Source organism: Argiope bruennichi, chromosome 6, assembly GCF_947563725.1.
Source record: "Argiope bruennichi chromosome 6, qqArgBrue1.1, whole genome shotgun sequence".
Taxonomy (NCBI): Eukaryota; Metazoa; Arthropoda; class Arachnida; order Araneae; family Araneidae; genus Argiope; species Argiope bruennichi.
The window spans coordinates 49,063,372-49,081,727 of NC_079156.1; the positions used below are offsets into that span (position 1 = coordinate 49,063,372).

The 18,356-nt window shown below is 24.9% G+C and overlaps 1 protein-coding gene across 2 annotated transcripts; it reads right to left on the reverse strand.

Annotated features, from left to right (window-relative positions):
• Positions 1–465: 465 nt before the first annotated feature.
• LOC129973087 (sec1 family domain-containing protein 2-like) lies at positions 466–18,316 on the reverse strand. Of its 2 annotated transcripts, XM_056087463.1 has the most exons (15): positions 17,938–18,316; positions 15,792–16,010; positions 14,232–14,360; positions 14,043–14,099; positions 10,913–11,038; positions 10,544–10,716; positions 9,393–9,498; positions 7,343–7,461; positions 6,140–6,337; positions 4,678–4,768; positions 4,514–4,574; positions 4,271–4,379; positions 3,578–3,733; positions 2,599–2,728; positions 466–613 (listed from the first exon to the last, which is right to left on the reverse strand). In XM_056087463.1, the coding sequence occupies exons 1-15, from the start codon at positions 18,115–18,117 to the stop codon at positions 506–508; spliced, it is 1,962 nt and encodes a 653-aa protein (XP_055943438.1). In that variant the 5' UTR covers positions 18,118–18,316; the 3' UTR covers positions 466–505. The 2 variants fall into 2 exon arrangements, with proteins under 2 accessions (XP_055943438.1, XP_055943439.1); XM_056087464.1 differs by lacking the exon at positions 17,938–18,316 and having other exon boundaries at positions 15,851–16,003.
• Positions 18,317–18,356: the final 40 nt, after the last annotated feature.

Consider the following 18,356-nt stretch of genomic DNA (forward strand, 5'->3'; position numbering starts at 1 on the left):
ACATATAATATTATTTCTAGCTTTCAAATTGTTACAGAATGTGGATGTAAAGATTATAAGGATGCATTGCAGCTGCACCAAACTTGCTAATTTTATATTTTTAAAATATTTATTTAGAGCTTCAGCACTAAGTATTTTATAATATATATTATATATATTTAAAACATATTTTTTGAAATTATATAAAAGTATTTTATCTACCTACTCAAAGAAGATTAAAAAAAAAATCTTTTCATTTATCGATTTGAATCGTATTTGAAAGTGATTCTACTGAAATCATTAATTCTATCAAAAATCCTTATCAAATATCATTAGACATAATAACTGGAAAAGATGGTTATAGTTACTTCACCAGTATTTTAAGAAATAGGTTTTTAACATATTAACATTAAAATAGGAAAAAAAAAAATAAAAATGGAATGACATAAAACATTCAATAATAAGGATAAATATTTAATATTCATTATAAAAATATTTTAATTACATTATATACAAAATTCATAAGTTATAACAGATCATCTTCATACTCTTCCTGCACCAATTCTTTCACAACCAAGCCCAAATCTTTTAATACATTTTTCGGAGTCAGCACATCTGTGCTGCCTAAAATGATCTGCAAATAAAAATAAATAAATAAAATATAACATCTCAAGTATATTAAACACACACACACACACACACACACACACACACACACACACACACACACACACACACACACACACACACACACACACACACACACACACACACACACACACACGCGCGCGCAGAAAGCCTTCATCTTTTGATAGCTAATAGGATAAATACATTCTATTACTCTTTTAAAATTAGTTTTGATAATTCTGTATGAAAGTAGTTTTTTGGGATGATTATTTGACTAATTATTTCATGTCTCAACCTCTGGTTTAAAAATAATAAGGGGAGGGAGGAACTATTATTTTCACTTGCCCAGAAAATAAAGAGAAAATGACTTAAACAATTTGCAGACATAGTATTAAAATATTAATGAAGTAAATTGTTAAAGGCCACAAAGCATAATATAAAAAGAGAGAGAAAAAAAACTGTTAATCAAAAATTCTTTAAAAAAATAATAAATGCGTCCACATTCTGCATTAAATTGTTTGTTTGTTTAGCTTAATTTACTGGTGAAAGAGCCATAACTGGCTTTACTATTCTGCACTGAAATCAAAACCATTTTCATTTATTAAACCTTTGCATACAAGTTGGTGTATAATATGTACAAATAAGTACATTATAATAAGTACAAAAGTAACCAAATAAACACTGAAAATTCTAATTTGTATCCTCCCACCTACAAATTCCAATAATTCCAAAAGCTCTTGATACAATTAGTTCGATCTGGTTGCATATATAAGTGCATGAAATGCTTTATGGTACATTCTGTATGCCAACTTGACTTTCATGGGGCATTGAAAAATTATTCCTTCAGAGCATATGAAACCGTTTTGGAAAAATTAACTTTTTAAAGGGCCATCTTTTTAGTAAAGGAATATTGAAATATTTTTAAGATTAATTAAGGGGTTAAGACTGGTTACAGAAAAGTGATCTATTAAAATCTTATTAAGTAATTGGTTTCTTACATAACTTATTAAAAGAAGAATATCATAGTCCTGATTCTAAATCTGAATAATAGCAAAATCAATGCATAGCCACAATCTTAACTTTAATATGAACTAAAACAGAAATAAATATTGCTGTACTAGACCAACTTGGTACGGATTTCACACGGCTACAATGTAAAATATATAAATGATTAATACTGATATCTTATAAATGTTGAAGCTGTAGATGCCCAAATTTGCTATATTTGAAGGAAACAAATTTCTAACAAATTAATAAAAGATTTTTTTAAAGCTATATGATTTAAAGTTAATAGATTTAAATCTTATTTTTGATTTTGAAAGATTTAAGCTTAATTTTCTATGGTTTTCTATATTAAAAATAAAAGAGTGATTATGCATATACCATTTATCTATTTATTTAGCCTCTAATCTTATTATATCATAAAAAAATAAGGTCTATGATAATATAAGTGTAGGGTTTGAAGAAATAAGATGGGGCATAGAGTATGTCAGCATGTCTTGAATGCTCCATGAAAGTAATCCTGTGCACAGAAGATTAGTATAAAGTATTTTGTAATAAAAAAAATTCTTCAATTTTATATCAAATTTGTTGATTGCAACATTATTCAGCATCACCACAAAAAGAATGTAGTTGTAAATTGCACACATTTATATTCTCTGGCAAGAATTTTCATTCAAATAAATCAAAACTATTCCAATCATATTAATCATAACATTGTATTATATCTATGAAAGTAATTGAAGAATTTGCAATTCACTTAATAACCATATTTGTTGTAAAAATGAAATTTAATTATATACATTTCTCATATTTTTTATTTTTCAGAAAATGCAAGTGAAGATATATTGAGTTTATAAAAGTTAAATAAAATCAAGTGTAATTATAAACAAATATTTTTTAAAAAAACTTTTTGAAGTAAATCTTGAAGTTCAATATTACGTATATGCATGCTGACATACAACTAAATAAAATATTATTTTTAAGGTATACCTGAACACCCTTTTTCTGAGCAGCAGTTTCTTGAATAAGCTTAATTTCAGATGGAGTAATACCACCAAGAACAATGAGGAATATAACAGGATTATCTCGGGGCTGAGGCTTGGTAACATTCATGAACAAACTGAAAATAATAAAATAAATTTGGATTTTTTTTTTAATTTATGAAATGTCTACTAAAATATTTATACATTAAACTGTTACATGAAAAAATACTATTTCATTTAATTTGTATTTCTAGTTAATGAAAAAATACTAAAATGTTTTTATTAGAAGTCATAAAAAATAATTTTTCAAATTCATTTATGAAGTATTTTAATTTTTTACATCAAGAAAAGTTTACTTTCCTCTGAAACAGTTCAGCACTTTTATCATGAATAGAATCTTTAAAAATTCAAATCTGAATTCAAAATTAAATTTCTTTTTATTGAGAATATGACATCATGGATTGAAACAAGGGATTTTGCCAAGAGTCAGTTAAAGGCTATTTAAAGAATTCCTACTAGAATTCTGAATATTTTTTGTATTATTAAACACAATTTCCACATTTAATTATTGTAACCTACTGAGAACAAAGTAACATAAAACTGTTTAGAAAATCATATAAAATTAATCTGTAGTGCATCTCACTCTTTATAAGAAATTATTCTTAAATTTAACCATGTCTAAAGACAGGATACAAAAAAGAAAGTTAAAATAAATGAGTTTAAAAATTATTAATAAATAATGTCCAAAAATATATAGCTAAATCAAGAACAACTATGACATCTGACACAAATTTATCATGCAAGAGAACCATTCAGATTCAAGCTTTACTTTTACAAAAAAAATTACATTAGTATACTTTTAAATATAAAAAAAAATAACACTATGAAAACATAAACACTATAAAACCAAAAACATGAGCATATTTATGTTGTTAATGCTAAAGTAAAATAAGAACACAAGATAAATTTTATAAATAAAATATTACCTAAAACCTGTTTTAATGTAATCTCTCAGACCAGCAGAATGGAATTCAATATCAAGAATGTCATTGATTGATGGATCAAAAATGTCAGTCAATAACTGCTTCAGTAAAGGATTATAAGAAGCAGGAAAGGCAGGATTTGTTGATTTGAAAAGTGTTCTAGAAAAGAAGAAATTATATTGTTATTATATGTAATTCCCTTTTAAAAATTATTAATGAGGTATTAATTGAGACATTTCAAAATCTTATAATTTTAAAGATAAATAATATAATAGAATTATTAGTAATATATGAATGCAAAGTGCCAAAAATATTTTTTTATAGCAAGAGTGTGATTTTTCAAATTTCCTGAATAGGATAAAATATAAGTGTAGGAAAAGATATATCCAGTTACTGCAAATTCGACTATTCATTTTTATAACATGATCATAGAACAATTTCTTATTTACAAAGTTTTTTTCGTTTTTTGGAACTGTGTTCATATCTCCCATATGCAAACTGTTAAAATAAAATCCATCTCAGACGAAAAACCAAACTATATATAAGAAAAATAGCAACCTCATTTATTTTATTTGAGAGTTTAGTATCACACTGAGACTTGAGGTTTATATAAACATTAAGTACATTCTAATTAAGATTAATTTATAAAATAGAATTCGCCCTCAAAACTTAAATAATACATAAAGACCAGCTTACGGATATCTTTTGAATTTTTTTCGTAGTAGGCCAACCCTTTTAAAAACATCAAACAGTGTTCGAACTGAATTTAAAACATATTCATCATCTTCCAAATGTTCTTCATCAACTAAAGGGGGAAAAAAACTATATTGTTTTAAAAATATATGTGCAAAAAAAAAATCTCATTACTGTTTATTTAATTATATATAAATTCACATATAAAATATTACAATTCAATCAAAAGAAAACAAATATACTTGCCAAACAATGATAGTAATTCATCTGCATTTTTATCTTGAAAAAACTCTTCCATTAACGTAGCCTACAAATAAAAAAGGAAAGTTAAAATTTAATTCCTCAATATGTTAATGCAAGAAAATAAGAGGAAATAAAACAATTTACATTCTATTTCAGTAAGAACTAACCTGCATAGCAGATTCATTTGGAATAGAGCTTTCACCAGACAATATGTAAAAAAAGGCTAAAAATATAAGAATTTCTTCCATCTTGTAATTCCTATAAAAAAATTTTAAAAATTAAAAAATGCAAGGGATTTTTTAAAGAAAATATTAATTGCTTTTCAAATGAAAAATTGAAAGCTTTATAAAATAAGGTTATAAATAAAATAAGAATATTATAAAAAATATTATTGAAAATAAAAAGAAAAATAGAATATAATGTGAAATCTTTTTCTCTCAAAAACATGATTTTTTAAATTTTCTTTTAAACAGGAAATGACAATATAACAAAATTAACTGGCAACACATTTAGATTATGAAATCACAATTGATAATTTCCTTTTATGTACTGGACCAGAAGATAATTCTATCTAACTTAACACACAAAGAACTCTGTATAACCATAAAAAAATAGTGATATAAATATTACATATTCTTTATTTAAGTATATAAGGTAGCATTTATAACTTTATACAATACAATCACTTTTGTATGTTCCTCTAAAAAATTACTTTTAAATAATCTATATAAAATTTTATGTTTTATTTTGACAAATATTGGCACAAGATATTTTTATATATATTACAGAAAACCATTTGTGATTGCAAATAGATTATTTCCAAAATTAAAAATCTATTGATTATGCAATATTAATTATATAAATTATATATGACTTATGGTTCCACCTGTGTCAGCTCTAAATGTATATAAAAGATAAAGCAAAATAGATATAATTTTATGCTATACAGTTTTTAAATTCTTATATCCAACCTCTTAAAATGCTTTGAAATCCTAGAACTTAATTTGGATAGAAACATTGCATAAAAATTTTAGAAAATTGATTAAAATAGTGAAATAGTTGTACAGAAATAAAATGTATGTTACTGGAAAGCTATCCTGTTTAAATCTTAACATTGTTTAAAAATTTTATATTTAATAATATGTTTCAAAGATATGCAGGAATAAAAATAAACTTATTCTACTCTCATTTCACCTTCTTTGGGGATGGGAGGGGGGGGGGAGAGACATAGAAATTTTTTAATCATGCATTTAATTTCAAGCTGCACTGCACTTGCACTGTTTCTGTCAAGGGATGTGGGATTGTATAATGTTTAAGCAAACAAAATAGCACTCAATTCTTCAAAATATATATTGATTATCATTAATTTTATTTTTAGTCTCTTAAAAGGTTTATACATGCATTCTTTGTGTTATTGTATTTCTAAACCTATAAACTAACAACTAGTCATTGATAGACATGATATTTTGATAGTTAAAAATTAAGTGGGAAAACATAAACATTTAAAGTTTTTCATGGATAATGAGTTTAAATCAAAATGGCATTGTATTCTCTAAGCAAAAGGTGTTATCTGAATTCATGGAAAAAATTCACCAAACAGGTAGATAAATTGTCATAAAAATTACTCACATCTCTTCTTTTTCAGAAATCATTTGCATTATGTAATTTAAAACTTCCTCTGGAGATGTTGTTAAATATTCCAACAAAGCTTTCTCTAAAGCTGATAAATTGTCAATAGAATTTGAAGAAGAATACTCTAGAGCTTGAACAATAGCAAGTACTTGTTGAAACAAACCATTGTAATTGAGGATTGATTTCGGTTTTGACCTAAAAAAATTGAAAAATTTGATGCCTAATATTAGTAAAATGTGCAAAATAATAATAATAACAATTTTGAACATTGTAAAACAAACTATTATAGTATTTATTTAAAAATGCATCAATCTGATCTAATCAAAAATAACACAAATACATATTTATACAATATAAAACCTTTTGTAGTGCAAAATAGAAATTTTTAAAGAACTTATCAGTCTTTAAAATCCAGGAATCAATTTATTCTTATCTTGATATATTAAGAATAAATAAATGATTAAATACTTAGTAATACTTTAAATTTTTTAAATATCTAATCTATTAAAACGGTAATTGTAGAAATAAGCAATTGGCCTTGAAGTGATATATTTTATCCAATTAGAAAAGGGATCCCCTGTTTGGAAAGTGAAATTAAAGTATTGCTAAATCAGAAGTTAAAATGAAGCTCTTGATATTAGGTAAACAGAGGAAATAAATTAAGACAGGAACAATTAATAGATTTATAGAAGTAGAGGTAGAAAGAATCTACTTTCAAAGTACAGATAAATTTAATTGATATCCACAATTTACAAGAGTTGAAAGTTTATTTAATTTTTTGGTGAGCCCCATGATTTGCCAGAGTTATGGATTTGGCTAATATCATTGTATTATTGAATTATATTGAATCATTAGAGTATCACATATATTCAACAGTTTATTTTACTCTAAAAGCACAAAGATATATTTGCACTTTTTGCACTGATTTTTAAAAACTTCTCTATTAAAGAAATACTATGAAGTACAATAATTTTTAATGTAGAATGTGCATTAATACAGGTTCCATGGGATAAAAATAAAACATTACTTTGAATCCTTTTCAGATTTTAAAGTCTACTAATGAAAGAGTACTTAATATTATTTAACATCTAAATTCTCTTTCCTCCATACATTAACAAAATTAATTTGTTTTTTATAAAGCAACTTTTAAAGAATGTTTTTTTTAACATTTTACATTTAAAATACATACATAGTTCTTACTTAAACTCCAGAATTCTTTGTTTTAAAGTCTCTGGTGTTAATCGGGATGTAAGATCTAATTTAATTCCTTCTCTTGCAGCACACTCAGCAATACAGCGATTAACATCAATCAAAACTTCCTAGAAAGAATGAATAATCTCATTGATCTCAAAAATAGATTTCGACATAATAATAATCTTAATTAAAAATCAAAATATCAAAGGATGCTTAAAGAATACAATAACTACTGATGATATGTTACAAATTTTCAATACAGCAAGAAATGTGACGAGGGACAACCAATTCTTAAAAATATGACAGTTATACCACAATCACACTAAGAATATGGAAATACTTTTAAAAAATAAATTTCTAACAAAAAATTGTTTCACTTTGGTTTGCATATTATATATGTACAAAATGATATATCTTAATTCATTTTGTATCCTAATTAATTTCCCTATTTTTTAATTAGCCTACATTACATTATTCTAAAATTTCTTTTTGTTCTTCCTGATCCAATTCCTACTTTTTTTATTTAATTATTTCCAAAACTTGCTCACAAAAGTTGGATGACTAATACAACTCAAAATTCAAGAGCAGGGGTAAAAAACTTATTTTCAATATTGCCTTTGAAAAATATATCTTGTAGAAGTTAGGGCATGATATAGTTGGGAGTTACTTCCTGATTACCACAAAATGTATGTTCTATTTACTTCTACAGAAAAGATCTCACAAAAACTAAATCAACCATTACAATATTTTATTTAAAGATTATTGAAATATAGCACATATTCTGACTATGCAAAGAGAAAATTAATTTTTCAAATATCGCATTTCCATTAAATAATGTCTAGTTCATCTGGTATATGGTCTTACTACTGTTCATCAAAAAATTATGTACAAGGGATCTTTTTTTCCTTCAAGTTTTGATGGGTCAAAACAAAATAAAGACAAGAATACAAAGTAAAATGATTTTGTTACCAAAAGTTTGACAGAAATGTGATTATTTTTTTACAAAATTACTGTGAAGATTCAAGGATTTGTCATATTGGTGGGCCAGGTTTCTGATTTCCTCTTTGAAAAATGTTGCTACTAGGAATATAAGATAAGTCTTAATGTTTTTTGTTAACTAGAAAGTTCTGAAAGTTTTCTTTTTAGGAAAAAAAAAATATATATAGTATAGAAATATTACAAAATTCCTTCAAAATAACAATTATGTCATCCTTAATGCCTAAGATTCCAGCTGTTTCCCTTTTTTTTAATAGCCACATGATCAATTAACTATTTGGACAAGATCATCAGTTGTAACAAACTGGCATCCTTTTCCTCCTTCATCATGAATTTCGCTCATAGCTGTATGATTTTCATCTAATCTCTTTACGGAATTGAAAAACTTGCCAGGAGGCTAAACTTGCACCAAGCTCATGAGGAGCTACAAAGGGCATTAAGATTTATGTCACATCATTAGTGACAAAATTCTTTGAAAAAGGGATTGGGAAACTGATTCACAGATTCAAAAATACATGAATCTTCATAGCAATTATATTGAAAAATAAGCATGTTTTTATCTAACTTTTGGTAATAAATTCATTTTGTTCTCTAATTTTTTATGATTATTGATGCCTGAGAAAAAGAAATATTTGGTTACACATAACAGCATGATAACTTTATTATATATATTTTGTAATCCTAAATGTTATTGTATGAGAGTATGGTTAATGAAAATTGTTTAATAATAAAGGAGTTATGTTAACTTTAGGAGTTAATTCTATCTTGTAACAAATCGCTGAAGTAAACATTTCTATTTTATGAGAAATGCAAAAATTTTTAAATCAAAAGATAGAACATTTAATTTAAAATTTCTCCAGAATGTAGCTGTATCTTTTTAATGGTGAACCTTTCAGTTTTAAAATGGTAGGCATACATTAAATATATTTATTAAAAAGTTTAAATTCTAAAATTTTTTTAATTAGATGGAGATGAATGAAAATAAACCTTTCCTATTACAAATATAAATAAATTGAAATTCATATAATTATAAAAGAGGAAGGGATGAAAGCTTACTTACTCTGGGCTTCTTGTTAAGAATGGCATTTAAAGCACTATCTTCAAAAGAGTTATTTCTATGAGATAGACATCCAGGAGCCAATAAAGGTCTACCAAAGACTGATGCACTAATATGAAGAATGTATTTATAAAATATTTATAATGCATCAAAATACTGACAAAAAATTCAAAGGCTGTTCAAATGACATATTTCTGGGCTTTAATCAATGTAATCTTAATATTAGAAATTTATACAAAAATAAATTAACTAAAAGAAAGACAAATTCATGCAATTTAATAGATACAATACAATAAATAATTCTCATTACAAAATTCATTTACAATATCATGTAATGATTGATAAAACTGTAGGACATTTTTAAATAATGTGATAACTAATAATATTTAGATTTAAGATGCTATTTCAGCAAGTAGTTGTTGGCCTACTATCAAAGTATTTAAAATAATTGACAAAAAAAAAAAAGAAAAAGAAAAAGAAAAAAGGAAGCAATTCTCCAGTCAGAGTTATTGCCCCAATTTTGCTAATTTATTTCATATAAAAGTTATTAACACTTAAATACATCATTAAATGTTGCCTGTTACCCAGATGTTACCCCACAATACAATTTTAGTAAATGTATTTATTGTCAGCAAAAAAATAAATATCATTCTTTCTATCATTTCTAATTAAACAAGATAGCTATTTCAAATGATATGTCCAAAATTATTTCTTCTGCAGCAACCGGGTACTAGCTAGTACATTGTAATTAAAGATTATAAACACTTGAAATAAAAGTCACTTCATCATTAACTTTTTAACAGTTATTTACATTTAAAACTATTTAAATTATCTACTTAATTCTTGCCTAGGTGTGTAGTCACACAAATTAAGCATAAGTAGCAGTAACAAAAGTGGTAACCCATAGATGCCTTTTTAATTCAAAAGCAAACATTGCAAAAATTATCCAAAGTCCTGTGCAATGCAAATTCTGTAAATTAAATGTTTTTTAAAATAAAATAATGACTAAAAATAAAAAAATTATTAAAAATATTGATTGAAATTTTTTAAACCAGTAGCAATATTTCAAGTAAAATATTCAAAAAATAATATAGCATAGCAAAAATAGCACAGCACATTATTTTAATTAGCGTCTTTTAAAAATGCAAACCTACTTTTTACAAGCAGCTAAATAATTCATTGGTACAGCAACATCAAATGTATGTCCAGGAAAATGAGGTAATGCTAAAAGTATTTTATCCAACATCGTTTCAAAGGACTGACTTAAAGGTCCAGCAAGGTCCAAAAGGCGATCAACAATGACAACTGATGCTTTTCTAGAGTATGACTGAAAAAAAAAAATACAGGCTTTATATAATTTTGTTTTTAATATATAAGAAGTACATAACGTACAACAAGTGACCAAGATTTTAATGATTTTGATTAAAGTCTGCCAAATCTAAATGAAATGTAAGTAATAAAATGAATATAAATACCAAATTTTTTATATTTGACAAATAAGCAAATGTTGCAGGATGGTATACCTTCTTTTGTTGATGGGATATATTTTCTAGTTCAGAACATAGAATGTGGCTCAAAGGGCCCAGAGAGAAAAAATCTCCTTTGATTTGAAATGTATCCAGAAGTGACAGCAAACAATAAGATAATTGCTACAAAAAAAAAGCAAAAATATACGATTTTTCTTTAGATTTATAATTAAAACAAAAATTAAATTAAAAATTAGTAAGCATGACTTAATTTATTTTATTTTTAATATCAGAAAACACATATACATTTATAGTATAAAACTTTTAACAATTAAAAAAGTACAAATTTAATTTAGAGTATATTGGTCAATAAAATAAACCTTTGTTCCTTTATAATTCTTTTAAAAATCATGAAATGTAAATACAATGACAAGAAACATTTAACAATATACTATGATAACCATTCAAAAATTCTTTATACATGAAAAATTGATAGATATGCTTAAAAAGAACACAGTTTTATGCATCTATAATCAGTATTGTTGACTGAAGATAAACATTCTTAATTTCATGTAGCTTTTTCAATAGATTTAACTTGTAACTGGAGAAATGAATTTCTTAACTCGACGAGAGACACAGAATCAAAAAGACACCATTGTTATTTTTCTTTTTTATCTTTTGTAAATAGCACTGGAATTTATTTTGGAAACACAATACATGCTGGTATTACATGGTAATACATTTTTGTAATTACATGAAATTATTTAATTACCAAAAATATTAATATTAAAAATGTTAAATGTTATAATAATAAATGTTTGAAAGATGTCATAAGAAAAATCTAAAAAATCTTTTAATGAATATTTACTCATTAAAAGATAGATATTACAGAATTACACTAATGTTAATAACTGATAGAATTTAATAAACAAACATGAAGAATACAATATTTTAAAATATTATTTTAAGAATATTTTTTGTTCTTTTTGCATTATTCAAATTTAAAAGCAACAATGTAAAACAATAGACCCATAAAGCCGCAGAATTCCAACAATCATGCAAATCTGACTTCTTTTGATCTCTGTATTTTTGCCTAATTACAGTAAATTTAATATTTGTATATTTTACAATCATGAGCAACATGTTGGCCAAGAAAATGTAGGTCCAACTTTTATTTTTATTAAGATATCGACATTGAAAATTAGGCATCAGGAAATGTGAATTCACCAAGGGCTTCTTGGACCCCTTGATTCTTTTTTTTTCTTACCCATAAAAATAATTTTCCATGTCAACTATGATGCCTTCCTCTTCTTCTAAATCTATGTCCGAATTTTCTTCACATTCTTATTTACGTTTTTTTTTTTCATAATTACTTATAATTGTTTCTGCATCACTACTATTAGAATCATCTTTCGACATTTCACATTCTTCAACTGTCGCATTACAGTTTTATCAATCTGGATCACATGGCCAAATTTTTATCCCTGGGAGGTCTTGCTTGAGTATTATTCATTTCTTTATAAAACATGTTAATTTTGACAAAGTTAGTGAACTGTAAATGCAAAATATGTGGAAATTAACTGGTGTGTGTTATGTATTTTTTCAATCACAGTTTCAGAGACGTGGAGTCAATGACTCCATAAAAAATAACAAAAATTTGAAAAAGAATAACTCAGTTATATGCATGTGTTCATACTTAGACTTTTACCAATATACTGCTAAAAGACCAACTTGAAGGTACTGAGGAGATGATAGTATTCAAGGACAAATTAACACATGATAATCAGACCTAATGAACAATGTGGAGTCATTTTGACTTTTATCTCCAATTACGGGTTAAGACACACAGAAATTTAAAGCTGTATTTTTCACGCAAACCTAAACTGCATCATTATAAATGGAGGGACAGTTTTTAACTTTCTATTTATTATCAACTTGCTTTGTTCTCGATTAAGCATATCAAACTCCCAATTTAGACATTAGAAGTTTTAACAAAAATTTCATTATGGCCATTATTTTAAAATTTTCTAAACTTGAATATTTTTTTCTACATTTAAAAAGCTGAAATCAACTATGCTTCCATGCAAAATATACAATACAAGCAATCTCTGGCTACCAGCTGCATGCTTAAATACTTCTACTAATGCTATGAAATAAAAAGTTTAGCGATATTTTCAAAATTAAAAAATGAATAAACAAATAAAAAACACAAGGTTTAATTTTAAAATATTATTATAAAAGTTCTGTTTACACAAGAATTTGAAAAACTAATTATAACACTGGAGATATAAAATTAAATGGATTACTTTCATATGGTTTTACAAAAATGGCTATTTACTCTGTTATTTTTTTTTTCACAATCTACAAATTTTTTTTTAATGTAGAATCATTTATAATCTTATGATTGCTTAATCAATAATGTTAAAACTCTAAACATATATCATTGCCCCCCTTTTTTTGGTTCATCTATTCATCAAATAACTTAATGTACATTTCTAAACTCTAAACAAATTTCACCTGGTATAATCCAATAACCAAATTTCTAAGCCAACGCATGTCATTTTGAAATTGCTTTGCCCCCCCCCCTTTAATTTATTTTTAAGATAATGCGCAGAAATCGAAAATTATTTTTATTTTGTAATATTTTATTATACTTTATCTTTTAATATATATTCATAAAAATGTTTCCTAAATGCCATTTTACTCATTTCTATAAAAAAAAAAAAATTCTTTGAAAACATCAAGACATTTTGTTTAGAATTTTATGTTATTAGGCAGAAATTTTTATTTAGACATTTTTAATGTAATTTAAAAGAAACTTACTTCTGTAAGTTTCTATCTATGCTTAAGATTAAGCAGTATAAAGGAGGGTTAACATGATTTTGAATTAAATATATAATGCAACAGTAGCATTAAAGTTTAACCAATAGGAATGGACATTTAAATTTTCTAAATTATGAATACAAAATTTTTACAAATAATTTTTTAAAAATATTTTTAATAAATGCAAATAAATAGATAATTGTTTGGCAATTTATTTTTGCATGTAGTTTTAAATTATTTTCAGTGTTTTCTAATAAACAAGAAATTTTTATAATATTAAAACATTTAAAAAAAATTCATTACACATATAATATTCTGAGCATACAAATATTTCAGGTTATTATTTTTAAATGAAAAAACTTACTATAATGGAGGACTGCATTTCAGAAGATACACTTCTAATGGATAAATCTTCTGTTTTCTATAAAATAAGAAACAATAAAAATTCATGAATAACAAATGAAATTTTTAATGAATAAAAACTTTCAAATTTGCTTTGAAGAAATTTTTTTTTGTCAATACTCAAAGTAGAGGGAAAATTTCATTTACATACCTTTAAATGCATTTCTGTTGAGCAGCATTTGAAAACAGAAAATAACTTAGAAAATGCTGGCATTAGGAATAGATTTTGTGATATATAGGCTGGGAAAATTGGTAAATGGGATACTGTAGCAGAGAAATTCTAGAAAAAATAAAGCATCAATTAATGAAAGGAAGAAATCCCCCCCCACCCCCAAATTGATATAGTTTTTAAATATATTATTACACTAATATATATATATATATATATATATATATATATATATATATATATATATATATTTCATTATATAAAGTTCACATTTAAAATATATATATATAACTAAGAGGTGGGTGGGTAAGTAGATATTAAGATATTTTAATTTTTCAAATTCAGTCAAGGAAAAAAAGCTTTTTATCTTAAAGATGTGATCTACTGATTCTACATTTAAAAAAAAAAAGCTAAGCAAAAACAATAATAAATAAATAAATATCAAGTAAAAATAATGAGATCAGTGCAGGATATCCAAAATAAATTTTATAAATTATTTAAAATTTTCACATTACTTCAAATCAATTTCATAAAGTTAAGGAATTGCAATACAAATCATGCTCAATTTCAAATTTTAAGTATTTAGAATCTACAAATAAAATTATATTTTTTATCTCAACATAATGTAAATATTCTTTTTATTTAGCAATCATTTTTATTTTTATTTTTAAATAGCATGTTACTTCAAATTAAAATTTGTTTAGATTAAGAATTCATTTTGAAGCAACATAAGAATATTACTGATGGCTTATAATTTTAAATGCTGATCTGCAATAACAACACCTGCATTAGAACTCGAACACACAAACAGCCATACTGTACCAACATGAAAAAGTTGAACCCACAGTAAACAATTAAAAATGATTCAGGCCCACTATATGGAGGATCTTTGCTAGAAATGAATTTTAAATGGCGATCCTCCATACTTGAAAAAAAATCCTTACAACCAGGTCATAAGATATGCATAAATGATATATTAATATATTATGCATATGATATATTAAGAGAAATCATATACAGAAAAGAAAGGATAAACATAAATAATTTAATATAAAAAAAATATTTGCATACAAAACTCCATTTAATTATGTTTCATTATGGATGCTTTAAAAATCACTGTATTTTTCTAGTGTGATCACATGATGATTAAACTATATTTTTAATATGAAATTTGAAATATCAATTTCAATAAACAACAAAATATACTCAAATATGAACATAAGACTGTAGTCAATTGTACATAGCAAGTTGAGAGCATCTACAAGATTGATGAATAATGAAATTTAAACATGTAAAAACATAGATCTTTCTACATGTCCTAGAATTACTGAAAGATATTAACAAACTTAAACAACTTTTGTTAAGAGGACTTTGGTATATATAGCTTATTTTTGTAAGTGAAAGACTTTCTTTGTACATACATTTTGAATCATAAAATTTTACATAAATCACCAAATTAAATTGATATAATGTAAAACATTATTTCATAGTCTGTAATTACATAGCTTTCCCTGTATTATCACAAAATACAGAAGTACAGACCTTACTTTGCAGCCAGTTTTGTAGTTTATTTTCAAGAGTAATGAATATTTGGTTTGCACCTTCAGGTTCATTGCTGTGGCACTTGGGAGGCAATGCTGTTACAATGACACAGTTCCTAAAATTATTAGCTTGAGTCACTATTGCAATTGTCTTCCATGTCTCACCAGTAAGAGGTGACATGACAACAAAAACAGCCTTCTTTGGTGTAGTATCAGATTTCTAAAAATATAACATAATTGTATTCTTAAGTATTTTGAATAAAAATGACTGAGATTATTGGATATAAATAATTTATATAAATACTTTTCCATCAGCTAGACACCAGGTGTTTCCACATATATATATATATATGCGTTGGTATGAAAAGTTATTTTATAGTTCAAATTAAAATTTCCTAAGATTTTACCAAGTGCAAAATTCTACACAGCAAGGTTACTAAAAAATTCCTTTTAAGAATAATGAATTTGATATATTCTGGATATTAATGGAAAAGTATTATTGCTCATTAATGCAAAACACCACAAAATGTGAAATATGTTTAGTTACAAACTCAAAATGGATTTATCAATGCTCAGTATCTTATATGGCAAATAAATTTCATATCTGTGTTAAACTGAACATATTTCACGATTTATTTTTTACACAATCTATGCAATGAACACCTAAACAATTTTCAACACGTACATATAATCCATTATAAATATTATAAAATCAGAATGTTATTTATAATTTACTATATTTAAAAAATCTTTTAATATATGCCTATAAAAAAGATTTTTACTGTTATTTCAGTACTTTTTAAACTTGATATTTCTAACATTTTAAAGAAATTTATTGAAATATATGCTTTAACTTGTAGGATATAAATGGAATACAATCTTCATTTGAGAAGTGTTTATATATTATTACTGAATTTAAAACAACTGTTTGCATTATACAAATATAAAATTATATTTCATAGACAGGAACTCATATTCAGATGCATAAAGAGAAAGTAATCAACTGCTACAAAATCAATTTTTATAAATATGAAAAAAATGTTTTTATAATTGTTTTAAACATATAGATTAATTTCAACAACCTTTCAAGTTTTTTTTTTTTTTTTTTTGTCAACAAAAATTTATGATAGTGCAGTTAATTTTATGATAAATATTTCAAAATTTTTTCACTGAACTCTCTGAATTTCAAACAAAAGAAAATACAAACATTTTTAATTGCTCAATAATTAATTTTTTCCCATAGACAAATTTTAAATGTAATAATATTATTTCAAATAAAAAATATGCATACTAAACAAGGGAAATTTTTTTAAAAATTCCATTATTAAATCTAAAGTAACAGAATGCAACAACTTTTTACACTTTTAATACAAATAATTTAAGGAATTTATAAAGTGAAAATAATTAGATAACTCTAGATTTCTTTAAAATATTTTTTATGATTAAAATCATAAAAAAATGAGTAAAACTTATTAATTTATATTTTTTTAAAATGACAAGTATTAATCAAAATTTTTGAATTTTGATGAATGAGTCACTTAAATAATAACTATGGAAGAAATTCTATGTAAGCTTTTATGCAGACAGTTTATATGAAATGTCATATATTATAAACTATTCATAAACCCATTATAAAGTAGGCATTGACTATTAATTACACCCCATTCCATAATAAAATTTGAAATTTCAGATTAGTAACCTTATACACAATAGCCAATGTAACCCAAACTAGAGGAAATATTCATAACATGGAGTTAAATGTCTTGAAAATGATGCTACTAGTCACAATGTTAATGCTTTTAAAATTTAAGCATTGAACATGGATAACTGATAATTTGTATCAAAAATATTTATAATTAAAATTAAAATGTTAATCTTCATGCAGTTTTTTTTTAAAGCCCTAATATATATATATAAGCACACGCCGCGTCATTCCTTGAATTGTTGCTTTCAACACACTTGCCCATAAATTATAATTAATTTACTAATTTCCTCAATAATTAATAATAGGCATTTTCTAATAAGTAATATGTCTTTTAAACCATTTAAAATAATTGTAAGCGAAAAGTAAACATTCCATTTATCAAAAGACGTATTAAATGGTCGTTAAGTGTACGAAATTAGTGTAATTGAAAAATTTCACTCACCACAAACGGCGAAAAATTTTCAACGGATACCGCACCGCTGTCTAAAATTCTTTTTAAACCTCCATGCCAATGTAAGCATTCTGCAGAAGAATCATCCAAATATACGGCAGCATCTTTAACACTTTTCATCACTTCTGTCCAAAGTTGATCTATAGAATTTATAAAGTGTCTGGCGTTCATTTTTAATTATTTGAAGTGATAGGAAAAAATATAAATGTTTTCTTGTTAGAAAATAATATTATTAATTATTAAAGAATATACTACATTAAAGAAACTTTTTACATATATAATAGTTTTCTGAATGACTGTTTCAACTTTAAAATTTGATTTTAAAAAATTGAAGACCAATGATTAGGAAGGAAGAAAATTCATTCGTTTGTAAACATAAGGAACCACGATTCCGAAACAAGACTTGAGTA

Coding starts and splice junctions, on each gene's coding strand:
- LOC129973087 (XM_056087463.1), bottom strand. CDS start 18,117: ATGAACGCCAGACACTTTATAAATTCTATAGATCAACTTTGGACAGAA. Junction 16,011..17,937: donor AAAATTTTTCGCCGTTTGTG/GTGAGTGAAATT, acceptor TTATATTTTTAG/AAATCTGATACTACACCAAA. Junction 4,380..4,513: donor TGAATTACTATCATTGTTTG/GCAAGTATATTT, acceptor TTCCCCCTTTAG/TTGATGAAGAACATTTGGAA.